At 34.1% G+C, this 14,660-nt stretch overlaps 1 protein-coding gene across 3 annotated transcripts in view; it reads right to left on the reverse strand.

Annotated features, from left to right (window-relative positions):
• The window catches only part of htr4 (5-hydroxytryptamine receptor 4), a 179,163-nt gene that overhangs the window by 88,777 nt on the left and 75,726 nt on the right, over window positions 1–14,660 (reverse strand). For all 3 annotated transcript variants that reach the window (XR_015507497.1, XM_087281511.1, XM_087281512.1), the window contains exon 4: window positions 12,025–12,225. Coding sequence is in view for 2 of the 3 variants with exons in the window: in XM_087281511.1 (XP_087137637.1) it covers window positions 12,025–12,225 (201 nt within the window). In the remaining variant the exon portion in view is untranslated. The remainder of the gene's footprint in view (window positions 1–12,024; window positions 12,226–14,660) is intronic.

Consider the following 14,660-nt stretch of genomic DNA (forward strand, 5'->3'; position numbering starts at 1 on the left):
GCCACAGGCTACCTAAGTATTGTTGCTGACCACGTCCATCCATCTATGACCACAGTGTACACATCTTCCGATGGCTACTTCAAGCAGGATAACGCACCATGTCATAAAGTGCAAATCATTTCAGACTGATTTCTATAACATGAAAATGAGTTCACTATATTCAAATGGCCTCTACAGTCACCAGATCTCAGTCCAATAGAACATCTTTGAGATGTGGAGGAATGGAAGATTCGCATCATGGATCTGCAGGAACTGCATGATGCTTTCATGTCAATTTGGATCAAAGTCTCTGAGGAATATTTCCAGTACCTTGTTGAATCCATGCCATGAAGGATTAAAGCAGTCCTGAAGGCAAAAGGGGGTCCAGTAACTAGTAACGTGTACCTAACAAAGAGGCCGGTGAGGGTAAGACTGTAATTCATTAAAATGGTTACATCATGTTTACATTTGAAGCTTCTATTGAGATTTTAGATTTAAGCTCTGAATGTTTGTCAAAACATATTATGATGTCATTACCCTATACTGAGATTTTAGAATTTAGCTTTTTATGTCTGTCGAAACATATTATGATGTCATTACCCTAAATATAAGATATTTTTTTAGTATAACCTATAATTGTGTACAAGTTTCTAGAGCAGCCCAGAACATGTTTTACTGTACCTCACATTGACTGACAAGCAGGAAAGCAAAACTTGTTCTAAGCTGTAAAAAATGTTGTTTTTGAAAGTTTAAAAGACATGTCTGAAATAATGTATTTTTTTGCTATTTGAAAGTTATGTTTTTGTTAGCATAGCCACACATAATCAAGGCACGTGGAAAAAGTAGAGGACGATGAAATGCATTTGATGGAATTGATATATTTTCAAGGAAGAAATACTTATAACTCTTTCATGTATTGTACTTCAAAATAAATATCAATGTTTAAATAAAATATACACATTTATGAAAAGTCAGGGTACTATAGATGTATAGTGTTTAATAAATAAAATTAATAAAATGGTCAGAATGACTGCCTCTGTAGTTCTAGTAAAACATCAACATGATTTCCATACAAATTCAAAGAACTAACACTTGTAGGAAAGGCTTTTCTGGCAGTAAACCAATGAGGTGTATAGCACATGCTTGAAGAGCACACATATACTCTTTGTTGTTGTCATATAAAACACAGGAGAGTGCAAAGGTCTTCCCATTAAAATCAGAACCTAAAAGAGAAAAGTATCACACTTTCCAATTGCTAATAAAACATTATATTTAAATGCATCGGCTTACTGAGGGGCAGCACGGTAGCCACACTGCACAACACTCTCCGACATTTCCTAACTGCCGCTGAAAGATGTCCTGACAGCTCCCCTGTTGCTCTTTTGTTCCCTGTTTGGAGGCTGATCAGGTGCAGCTCTTCACATTTCATTTCTAGAGTGCCATCTGGGTCTCTTTCTTCAGTGCTGCTGAGGTGTGCAAATAGTCGTGACAGCAAAAGCTCCTGGATCAATTTACAACTTGCAGACACTTTCTGGCGAGGTCACAAGCTTCAGTGTAGCTTGTCTGCTTATTACAGTATAGCATCAATAAATACTCATCTGATTTTGCAGCATTTTGTCTTTTTTGAAGGAAGAATATAACTAAACATTCTTAAAATATTATTAAATAAAATATTATAATTTTTTTTAATAGAAACAGCATTTACAAAAATAAAAAAATGTTGTTCCACTTATGGGATGTTTCCAAGTGGGTGTCCATGCCAACACAGAGCCAGACCTCAGTGGAAGTTTGCAATCGATTGTAGAGGGTCAGATTTCTGCCAAAAACCTTTCAGAAGGCTTTTTGACCAAGATGAGGAGATCTGAAGGTCAAGTTCAACATCAAGACAGATCCCAGTGGTAAAGGTTCATTGTCAGAACTATCAAGATAATTTATTGCTGCAACCTTTTATTACATAACATTTGGCAATGCATTTCTGGCACTGTAACTGTGAAAGAGTGTGGGTTGCAATCATAGACTCAAACAGTGCCTATACAACTATTGGCTAATGTTAATTACCGTGACAAGGTATTGGGTTTGATTAACTGGAAACTTTATCAAATGGCTATTGTTCAAATGAATTATACAATTGTCTGTCTAAATTATTGCTTCTTATAGTTGGAACTTGTGAATTTTGTCAATAAAATGTCATCACTGTTGAAAAGCTGTATTATATTTTTTAACAACGCAATGGTGAGGATGCTGCTTTTTTAATAGTAAAAATTCACAGGTTTAATATTAGCAGAGAATCTGTACACACAAACTCTCTCTCTTTTATTCCTCCAGATACAGTAATTCAAATATGTGAATACAACTTGATACAGCTTGAAAATGTAAATACTTTTTTTCCAAATATAACTAATATTTTGATATGCTGGGCAGAACGGTGGCTCAGTGTTTAACACTGTCGCCTCACAGCAAGAAGGTCACTGGATCAAGTCCCTGCTGGTTCAGTTGGCATTTCTGTGTGAAGTTTGCATGTTCTCCCCATGTTCGCGTAAGTTTCCTCTGGGTGCTCCGGTTTCCCACAGTCCAAAGACATGCACTATAAGTGAATTGGATAAACTAAATTGCTCATAGTGTATGGGTACGTGTGTATGGGAGTTTCCCAGTATTGGTTTGCAGCTGAAAGGGCATCTGCTGTGTATAGTTGGCAGTTCATTCTGCTGTGGCAACCCCTGATAAATAAGGGACTAAGCCAAAGGAAAATGAATGAATGAATGAAAATTTTACATGCTCAGTCATATTTTGCAATAGCAAGTGACTAACTTTGCATAGCCAATGCTTAAGAGCACATTTGCTTTTGATGTAAATTAAATTAAATTAAATTAAATTAAATTAAATTAAATTAAATTAAATTAAATTAAATTAAATTAAATTAAATTAAATTAAATTAAATTAAATTAATTTAAATTAAATTAAATTAAATTAAATTTTATGCACATCTACCTAAGACTTTAACATAGACAAGAGTGAAAAAGACACCGAAATGGACTAAAGAACAGCTATAAATAGATGTCAAACAAACATATTAAATTGATTTGTACCAACTATAGGTTGTTGGCTGAAAGAGATGGTGACAAATATGAAAATGGAAAAAATAACTTGTATGATAAGAAATAGATATATAATTTTTGATAGAGTTTGGGGACCTTTTACACTGTTTTTAAAAGGTGGTGGATTTGGAAATGTTTTACTAGAAGATTAGTAATAGAGGTGATGTTGTATTTTGATGTAAAATACTGAGAAGCCTTTTGTTTTGTTTTTGGTTTGTTTGTTCATTTGTTGGTTTGTTGGTTTGTGTTGGAATTGACACATGGAAATGTGTATGTACATGTTACTTAAAATATAATAAAAAGGAATTGGAAAAAAAAATTGATTTGCATATCAATACATAAAAAAATCATTCATCATCAGAGACCATCAGAGATTTCTGAATGTTTGTTCACTTGAAATGCTTTAAAAGCTGAATACACTTTCAGTCTCTAAGAATTTCTCTCTGATTTTATAAAAATATTTTCATTTGTTTTCAAACAAAATAAACAAGAGAGTTTTGGGTTTGGGAAAACACATATACAGTACAGTAGAAGCATGGGTAAATGCTTCATTCATTCGTTTTCTTTTCGGCTTAGTCCCTTTATTAATCAGGGTCAGGGGTCCCCACAGCAGAATGAACTGCCAACTTATCCAGCATATGTTTTACGCAGCGGATGCCCTTCCAGATGCAACCCATCAGTGGGAAACACCCATGTACTCTCATTCACACTCATACACTATGGACAATTTTAGCCTACCCATTTCACCTGTACTGCATGTCTTTGGACTTGTGGGGGAAACCAGAGTACCCAGAGGAAACCCATGCAAACACGGGAAGAACATGCAAACTCCACATAGAAACAACTGACCCAGACGAGGCTCGAACCAGCAACCTTCTTGCTGTAAGGTGATCGTGCTACCCACTATACTTTTAAATCTTTATTAATGATTTGCATATAAGAATGAGGATTTTGCCATTGTTGCTGGTGAACATGTATTGTGTGCACAGTGTGTGTGTGTGTATGTGTGCTATGATTAGAATGTCCAGTTATAAAAACCCATTTTTTCTCCATGACTGACTTTGATGTGTGCGCAGAACCTTTGGGACAGTTTTGTGCATGCTGGATTCTCTAAGTGCACCTATTTATATTGCCATATAAAGTATATGACCCTTCTTATCTGGACATTTCACAAGTCATGCAGAAGATGACAATGAATTTCTCACCTGCTGAGATGAACACCAATTATCAGGAGCTACAAAAGTTTCTGAAAAAGCATATTTAAGTGGCGGCTCGTGACGCACAAATAACACAGCTAACGAGCACCCACAATTAGTATTCACCCAGAATGAGTCAGATGAGTGGAGGCATAATAGAGAGCACTAAATTAAGCATGAAATCAACACTGAGAGCGCATATCGTCTGAAGAGAATCGCGCTGTATTGCAGACTCTAAACACATGCTGCTTGGTGCGTGAGGTTCGTGTGAGAAATGAGAAGAGACTGCAAGTATCCCGAAGGAAAAAGAAGAATTACACAGGAGAAAGCGGCTTTTAAGAAAAAGGCGGAGAGCATTTCACACAGTCTAAATTGAGATGACATGGCTATTATTGCTGTATGTGCTAAGTGAGTGCCTGAAGGACACCCGGCCAGCTTCATTGTCAAAACTCAGAGGGGTAAATGACTTGTGAAATAGCCAGTGTTCCTTCCTTTATTATAATAAATGCCGCATGTTGCCAGGTTGACTGGAATCTCTATATAAGATCATACTAAGGAAAAACATTACTGTTTTTCATGAAAATACCACAGCAGCATGAGAATAGATGCTAGTGGAGCAGAATGTAAGAAGCGATAAATAGTAAGATGAACAGAGATAATGATCTGATTACCATACGGCTCTCTTGCTATGATTTATTATTTTTTGAAAACATCAAAGCATTATGTAAAACATCTGTCACACTGACATTAATAATCAAGGCTGTCAACTGAGTTAAAGGTGTACCTTTATGCACTATTTTACAAATTTGCATTTAAGACCTACTTAAAGTCTGTTTGAATTCAATGTACAGTGTTTATTTTGATAGTGCACATTGTAATAACTTAGGTCAATATTTAATGTGTGCAAATTAATCCACTTAAAAAAATGTTTCCGTTATCTTAAATCAAAGTTTGACCATTTGCTTCTGCATTTGAAGTTCTGGTCCTTCTCTGTTGATGTCAGTTTGACAATTTAAGTCCAAATATTCTTAACCGCGCCCCTCTTTTCATTTAGCTTTGAGGGAATGATTTGCAAAAAGAAAGCCTCACTCTAAAGGAGCCACGGGACCCGACCAGATTTCTTGCAGCGTGGCGATTTATTTCCAAATAAAGAGCAGGAGCGGTCAGTAACTGGTGTAATTTGAACGGAAGCGGGCAGTCTAACAACATTGCTTCCGACTCCCGAGCGAGCGAGCATGCGTATTAATGTGTGTGAATGAGAGAGTGTGATGCTGTCTGAGTGTCGCTTGTTTGTTGCTGACTGTCTATGTGTGTGAATGGGAGAGAGAGAGAGCGTGATGCTGTGCATCGCTAGCTTGGTGCTGTCTATGTGTGTGTGTGTGTGTGTGTGTATATTTGTGTGAATGAGAGAGAGCGTGATGCTGTGTGTCCCTTGCTTGGTGCTGTGTGTCCATGTGTGTGTTTATACAGACAGCTTGTTATAGGCTGTCTGCACTCTATGTCATGTAGCTGGGTGGTTTTTGGTTTTGCTCCTCTGCTCGCAAACACACCACGTCCCCAAACCCCCCACCCCCCCCATCAGTATGAGCATTACCGCCGTGACTTGTACCGCCGGTGCTCTTAAGGAGTAAGAACGTGTTTTTTAGGTATGACTGCAGTTTGCAACTTTGCCGCCTGGGGCCACAAAGGGATGTTATGCGAACTGACAGAAATAGCCTCTACAGTGGCTGTAAATACTCTGCTACTTGTAAGAAAAGATAAACAATGAAACAAAGCAATATAATTCCTTCATTAATCATTGAAGTCTTGTTAACAAGCTTTATTATCACTGCAAACTTGTTAAATGCTATTAGGATTCATATTGGAAAGTAGCATTAAATAAATAAAAGACAACTAAAATGAAAGTACAAACATAAAGACAAATACTGTATGTGTTTAATTTCAACAAAGATCAAAACTTCAAAAATTGTTGCCTCAGTAGTGTTAATTAGACTATAAACTGTTGTAGTGCACTATTCTGCACATCTGGTCACTTTATGTGTTCTTAAGAAACATGTAAATGTAAGCTAAATGCTTTAATATAAATTCAAAATACATTGAACTGCAATTATCTAACTAAAATAATCTAATGATAATTAGTTGGCATGTAGATGCAATAATATATATATATATATATATATATATATATATATATATATATATATATATATATATATATATATGTATGTATGTATGTATGTATGTATGTATATATATATTTCTATATATATATATATATATGTATGTATGTATGTATGTATGTATGTATATATATATTTCTATATATATATATATATATATGTATGTATGTATGTATGTATGTATGTATGTATGTATGTATGCATGCATGCATGCATGCATGCATGCATGCATATATATAAATATATCTATATCTATATCTATATCTATATATATATATATATATATATATATATATATATATATATATATATATATATATATATATATATATATACAGGGCTCGAAATTGCGACCATTTTGGTCGCATATGTGCCCGAAATTTCATCTATGCGACCTTAAAATATATTTGGGAGCATTTCTGCGAGTGCTTAAAACTGTTATGTGCGACCAGTTTTTACTGTAAAATGTTCACCACATGCGCAGATTCGGGAGACATTCACGCAGAATGCATCTCTGCACTTGCAACGCGAAACGCAGCGCTCGGGAATGGTTTAAAACAGTTGTCTTGTCAACTTGCTGCAGTAAACAAATCCAAATCCGTAATGTGTGCCCCGCCTTTACGCTCTTCTTATTGGCCCACTGCTCTAGCACTGAAAACGAATGATTGCTTAATATCAGCTGTCAATCACTCAGTCAGCGTTTCTGGCTTGGGATGACAGAGAGAGCTACTACCACGAAAAATTGTAAAGCACTGAAGAGGAGAATGAAGATAACACTGACAGACTTTGTTTTAGAAACCATGGCATCCAAAGTTATAAATACTGAAACATCTTAGAAGTGATCATGTGCTAAATGTTAATCCACCATCTACACTTTTCCAAGAGTAGAAGACTTCCATTGGCTTCAAGTCCGCTATAAAACATCTGTGGGATGGAGTTTTTAGGTAACTGTTTGCCACATCTAGCACGAGAGCTTCTGTTTAATCCTTCATATAATCGCCAGATGCTGTCCGCCTTGCAAGGGACAGCTATATGTCAAATTAAACACCACGTACACCATAGCGAACGGACTTGCATTGAGTAAACTAATATTGCTACTCATAAAAATAAACCAGTATTGCTATTAACATGTATGCATATAATAAGCTACAATATGTGTCAAAAGCATTAGTGCAATATCAGACAGCACTTGTGAGAACAGCAAAGTTATACCGTTAACAGATTCATTTAAGCAGTGTGTGCAGGGCCAGTGAGTGCTCCGTGTATCTTTTGCTCACTCAGTTCTGTTATAAAAATCTATTTTCTTGTGATAACGGGATTTCGTTAAGACATATTTTCGACACGTTTGCATTTATATATATATATATATTTTTGCTTGTTAGTTTGATTAGTGTTGATTTCAAATACAATAAATATGTTTGTATAAAACTTGTAGTAACGGTGCTCATAATTGGTGGGTGCGACTAAATTTTGGCTGATGCGCCTACATTTTTAAAGTTAGGAGCACCGGTGCTACCAAGCAAAAAGGTTAATTTCGAGCCCTGTATATATATATGATTAAATATTTTATTCTACAAGCGTATAATTTTTGGTCTTTTTGCAGTATTTTCTTTAACACAAATTCTCATTTTACTAAGTAATTTAACACAGATGCACAAAACATTGGAACAGAAATAAATCCAATGTTCAGACTTTTGTTTTAGAAATAAATTCTAATAAATGTATATTTAATGAAATTTTGCATCATTTGCATATTTACACAACATTTTATAAAACTTGCAAATAAATGTTTGCTAATCCTAATGTAATAAATCAACTGGGGAATAATGTTGATAGCAACTTTTTACTTGATTTTAAGCCCTGTTCACCTGCAGTGTCTTGCCTTAATTGAAATTCCAGGAATGCATCGACTTGACACATGACTGCATGGCAGCTGTAAATTGTTTTGCCACAGAGGAAGAGCACTTGAGAGTTTCGTACTGCGGACTGTGTAGTGATGTTGTTTCCATGGTGATCAATGTGTGGTCACACAAAGTGCCTTGCCAAGTGAATCGTCCACCAACACTGTGATTATGAACCTAATAAACTCTTCGAGTCAAGCAAAAGACAGACAGTTAAAAACGTGAAATGTGTAGGACTGAGAAACATTTTCTTGCTCGACAACATAAAATATGTAAATTATTATATAACAGACCATGGAAAAATATATGCACATATATAATGACCCCATGTGCAATTGTTTTCATTTAAATAATCTATCATTCATTTTCTTTTCGGCTTAGTCCCTTTATTAATCAGGAGTCGCCACTGTTGAATGAACCGCCAACTTATCCAGCATATTTTTTAAGCAGCGGATGCTCTTCCAGTCGCAATTCATATTCATTTAAATTGTAAAAATGGAAAATCTATTAAAATATGATTTTAATGTTGCGAAAATGTCCTTCTAATAATGAAATATATGTTTTAGCAATTTAGTCCCCATCATTTTTATTAGTGCTTGGCATCAAAGCATTTAAAACATCATGTATAGCAGATGCTTTTAATGCAAGGTAAACTACGGTTGACTTATTACATAAAATTCCCTTTGGAGAAGCCTGGGGTGAAGTGCCGCACTCAAGGTCACAGTGGTTTACATACGTCTGTGATTTATGATCCACAAATTCTGAAGGCTTCATGAAAGATTGTTGCCTTTTGCCAAACGTTCAGGTTGTTTGTTAAAGTGCCTGTAATTTAGTTCTACAGTACTCCCATCCGCTTGACTAGTGCTTGGTGCTTTTAAAGAATTACTCTAATAACCGCAAGAACTAACAACAAAAGAAAAAATACAGGAGGTCCAAGAGGAACATTTTTATCAAACCTGCCAGTACACCGTCATTTTTGCCTCAGCGTTTCTTTTATTTTCTCAGAATAACTTCAACTGACAGTTTGTCTAAACTCTAAATGGGCATTCGGCTATAATCGGTGTCATGCTCTGACATTGTATTTAGTTACTGACCTCATTGCTGTCAGAAGCAAACACTTTATGGCGAATAATAAAAAGTGAAATTAAAAGCTATGCTTCAACACGGTTTAGCGTCTTGTGTGACAGTAGCACATTGTAAAGGCTACTCCACTTAGCAGTTCAATAAAGCGCTAAGCCTTTGTCGAATTTCCCTCTGGCTTGTAACACCCTTTCAGCTCCGCTTCGTTCCTCCAGAGTGATGTATTAGACCTCAGCCCTGATATTCAGGATGAGGTTTGAGTGCTCTGCTGCTGTCCCCGGTTTACGTCATCCGGCCCCTGCAGTCATACGGGCCACCTTCCAATGCCTCGCTTGTTAAAGAGGGCATGAGGGCACTGAGAGGAGGGGGACTGATAATATTTGGTTTGTAACAAAATGTACCTCTTTCTATCCTTTTCTTTATTTTGGCCCAAGTTTCCTCTGACTGAGAGTCAAATAATGATGTAACTGCATTGCTACATAGCCTGCCTATAAACAGACATAGCAACAGCAGTCTTACTTGTAGTTTTGGGAACATATGAAGTAGTTAATTAGCTTGTTGGGCCCATTTTTACAGCTGGTATATATATATATATATATATATATATATATATATATATATTATTTATAATATTTGGTTTATTGCATCTACATGCCAACTAATTATCATTAGATTATTTTAGTTAGATAATTGCAGTTCAATGTATTTTGAATTTATATGAAAGCATTTAGCTTACATTTACATGTTTCCTAAGAACACATAAAGTGAAAAAAAGTCAAATTACTTAGTAAAATGAAAATTTGTGTTAAAGAAAATACTGCAAAAAGACCAAAAAACGCTTGTAGAATAAAATATTTAATCATATATATATATATATATATATATATATATATATATATATATATATATATATATATATATATATATATATATATAGATAGATAGATATATATACACACATACATACATATATATATAAATATATATATATATATATATATATATATATATATATATATATATATATATATATATATATATATATATATATATATATATATATATATAATCTGATTGGCTGATAGCCGTGTGATATCAGAATTTATACAGCCTCCTCACCCTCCTCACCCTTCTGTATTACTCTGCCAGATCAAAACATTAAAAAGTTGGTGAGTGACATTCGATCTCACTGTATTTTTCATGTTGCAGTGCTGTATTTATATCATAGTAATTGTATTGTATTGAGTGTGAGATGGGACTCACATGGAATGTGTGTATTTTGTATGTTCTTTGTTTAGGCTTGTGTTATTTTTTAGTTGGCCCTCTGTTTGTTTCTAATGAGTCTCCTGTTTTTATTACTGCAAACTAGTTCAGTAAAAAGAAAGAAAATTTCCCCATGTGTTTAGCGTTTTTTCTTATCACAAACACAACAGTAGTCTGGTATGATTGCGTTGCTTTGGCTTTTTCAGGGATAAATATTGTGTAATCCTGTTTGAAATAGTGAAATGCTGGGAAATGACTGATGGCTTTTCATGCCGTTTAGCCTTATTATCCTAAAATGTCAGCAAAATCATCCGTTTTGTCGTCACAAAAGATAGATAGATAGATAGACAGACAGACAGACAGACAGATAGACAGATCAATCGATCGATAGATAGATAGATAGATAGATAGATAGATAGATAGATAGATAGATAGATAGATAGATAGATAGATAGATAGATAGATAGATAGATAGATACTACCCTAGAGAATCATTCAAATAGCTCTAAAATTACATTAGTGAATTAGTAATGGCTTCTGATGTCAGCAACAGATGTGGAATAGCGGAAGAAAGTAGTTCCTGATACAAAAAGATTTTTAGAGTCTTTGTGTTTGACTTTCTTTTTTATATACATGATTATGCTGTCAAACTGTTGTATAAACGCAATATGACGTGAGTAGCAGTGCGATATGGCTATATATCGTCAATACGCACTTCTACGCAAGTGATATAGCTCTTATGTATAATAGGTCATACTATCTATCAACACATTGCTCTGTAAATATCTTTGGAATATACACCATATTGCCAAAAGTCATGCTCTCAATTTTTTTTGGGAACAGTTTGGGTATTCTTATCCAGTATTAGTGCCTGATCTAACAAATGTGCTTCAAGACGTTTGTTAAAATCCTATAAATACTAAACCTTGTGGAAAGTCTCCTTAGAAGAGTTGACATTGTTATAGCTGCCAACTCTCGATGTAATTAAAGTTCTTATGCATGTAAAGGCAGGTGTTCCAAAATGACATGTATAAAACTGAACTTTGTTGTATGTAAGAGCTGCTCAAGTGGAGAATTATGACTCAGTGCAGGAAAAAAAAATTCATTTTGAGAAAACAGCCTTTAAAAATATGTGCTGTAATGGCAACACATAGAAACGGATTGATAGTGAAGTGTTACAAATCAAGTACTTAAAAAGTGTCTAATTTTTTTACTATTAGTCTAAAAAACACACATTGAAAAGCAAAAAAATGCAGGTGCATCGCAAACAGTTTCCCACCTTAATAACACTTTTATACTTAATACACTTTGTGCATCGTCTTTAGTTTACCTGTCAAGGGAGATGCAACACAGGTGTAAGATGGAGGCTGTGGTCAGCAGCACATCCAGAGAGGTGCGGACCAGGCAAAAAGTCTCTCCGTAGATCCAGTTCTGATGGATCAGTTCTATTGCACCAAACGGCATCACCAGCACTGACACCAGCAGGTCAGCAAACGCCAGCGAGACGATGAAGTAGTTGGTTTTGATTTTCCTGTGGGAGAAAATAAGATATTTCATTCTTTATCTTTTTAAAATTGAAATTGAATTCTAAAATGAAAATGAATAGGTCCGTTCCTAGATTTCAAAGGGTTTGGTTGTCATTTGCTTATCTTTGTGTTGTTCCAAAAGCCTTTGATTCATCTTAGGAATACAGATGAAGATATTTTAATCAATTTTAAAAGATTTCTGTTTCTCCACATGAAGTCTGTCAACCCAAAACTCTGGGCTGGTTTCCATTAATAACATGCATTTTCAGTGATCTGATCATAGGTCTTCTGCTAGGATGTATTACTGTTTCTACCTGGTATTAACATACAGATGTGTCTTATATCTACATTAGCATTATGAAAATAAGTGAATTTTTATTCGGGTTGAAACAATATGAATATATTTTAAATCATGGCAAAATTTTTATTTTGGGGGATAAATTACATCAAGTCAGTCAACTCAAATTTATTTACAAAATGTAGTACATTTTGCCAGCTGATTCACAGTAATAAACTGAATAATTGCTGAATTAATGATGCAAACATCATAAAATAGAGCAATTATGAGAGAATAGTTTCATCTCAATAACATATGTATATTTACAATTTAAATACAATACAATACAATACAATACAATACAATACTATATATATATATATATATATATATATATATATATATATATATATATATATATATATATATATATATATATATATATATATATATATATATAAACAGACAGCAGCACAGACCATTATTAGCTAATACAACAGACATTGCTCTTCATTGCTATGCAGTTCATTAATTTTCCATATGGGGGTTGCAGCAAACAAACCAGCTCATTTTTATTTGTTAAAGTAAGACTCATGAGCTGAGCATGTGCACTTTATCTGCACAGATTACATGAACTTCACCAGCAGATTGACATAATATAATTTTCGAAACATAACTAGCCAAAGTGACAAGTGATTTGACTTTGTGACCAGCCGCAGCTGTTTTCACCTGCAGTCGGTGGGTGTTAATTTCAAAGTCTGTCAATATAACATTGCATAGAACATCTTGTGTGTGTAAAAGCAAGTTTAATTATGCTGTGGTTATGACAGCGTGGTGTAATAGAGCTTAACTAAAGCTGCATTTATTGTCACAATGATTAATGGCATTATACAAGTTGTATGTTCAATGAAAAACAGCTAACAATGTTAGATCAAAACAAGTCAGCAATGTCAGGCTATTTTATAGTGCCAAGACTGTTACTTTTGCGAATTTGAACTTATGTAACAGGTATACCTATGTGAAATAACGTTATGCAAAAATGCAACATGGGCAAACATTAATCACTTCAATCAATCAATTATTTAATTAATTATTGATTATTGGGTAAATAATCAGTTTAATAATTATCTATAAAATGACTTAAATTCAGCAATAAGCAACACTTCACTGTAAAAAACAGTGATTAAAACAGTTACTTAACAGAAATTGTTGATAGTACATGATTCTTTTTTTATTTGTGCTTTTGAATTGACATATACTAACTTTACATTTTAAAACGTTTACAGCTTAACAAAATTCTATTTATTGGCATTTGTAGCAGGGTGAAAACATATATTGTATAGGAAATATAGAAATATAGAAAAAAATTCAAAAATAACTTGACATTATTCACTCATTCATTCATTCATTCATTCATTTACTTTTCGGCTTACTCCCTATATTAATCAGATATTCTTTTAAAATACAAAAAATCAATAAATACATGCAATTCAAAACTGTATGCAAAAAACGTTCAAGAAGCTGTTAATAAACTGCTACACAGCAATGTACATAAGATAACAGTGCCATTTTATAAAGTTCCTGTAATGGACACAATTGTATCATCACCATGCAGCATAAATAATTTCAAGTTATCATCCAATAGTGTCAATAAAACAATAATATTTCTGAATATGAAGTAAAGTATCTTTTAAAGATCAACTAAAGCCCAGGCCAGATCACATTTATTGACTTATATTGTTGGTTACGAAAGTCACTATGTCAGATTATTCAATTTTGTCTAGATAAAATCTTGAATTGTCATGGGTAACAGATGTGTTTATTGTTTTAATTTTTATCTGTCCAGGGATTGCAGGTGGAAAATAGCCATCTTGCTACAACCTGGCACAATGCATCTTTCCACTTTGAGGTTAATGTAATTTTTGTGCATTGTACCTGTTAAATAAAACAAATTTATTCATTTAAGCTACATGTGCCTTCACGATCAGTCATTCCGTGATGTCTACTACAAGCGTTATTTCCCAAAGCAATCACAAGTGTTGCTATAACAATATTTCTTATCTCAACTTCATTAATCATTTTTTAAAATCCTCTTTCAATCTCACTAAACACTGATGCTTGCTACAACTAATAGGTACATATTTTAAGGGTATTTATTATGAC

The sequence above is a fragment of the Danio rerio genome, chromosome 14 (genome assembly GCF_052040795.2).
Source record: "Danio rerio strain M-AB ecotype USA chromosome 14, GRCz13ab, whole genome shotgun sequence".
Taxonomy (NCBI): Eukaryota; Metazoa; Chordata; class Actinopteri; order Cypriniformes; family Danionidae; genus Danio; species Danio rerio.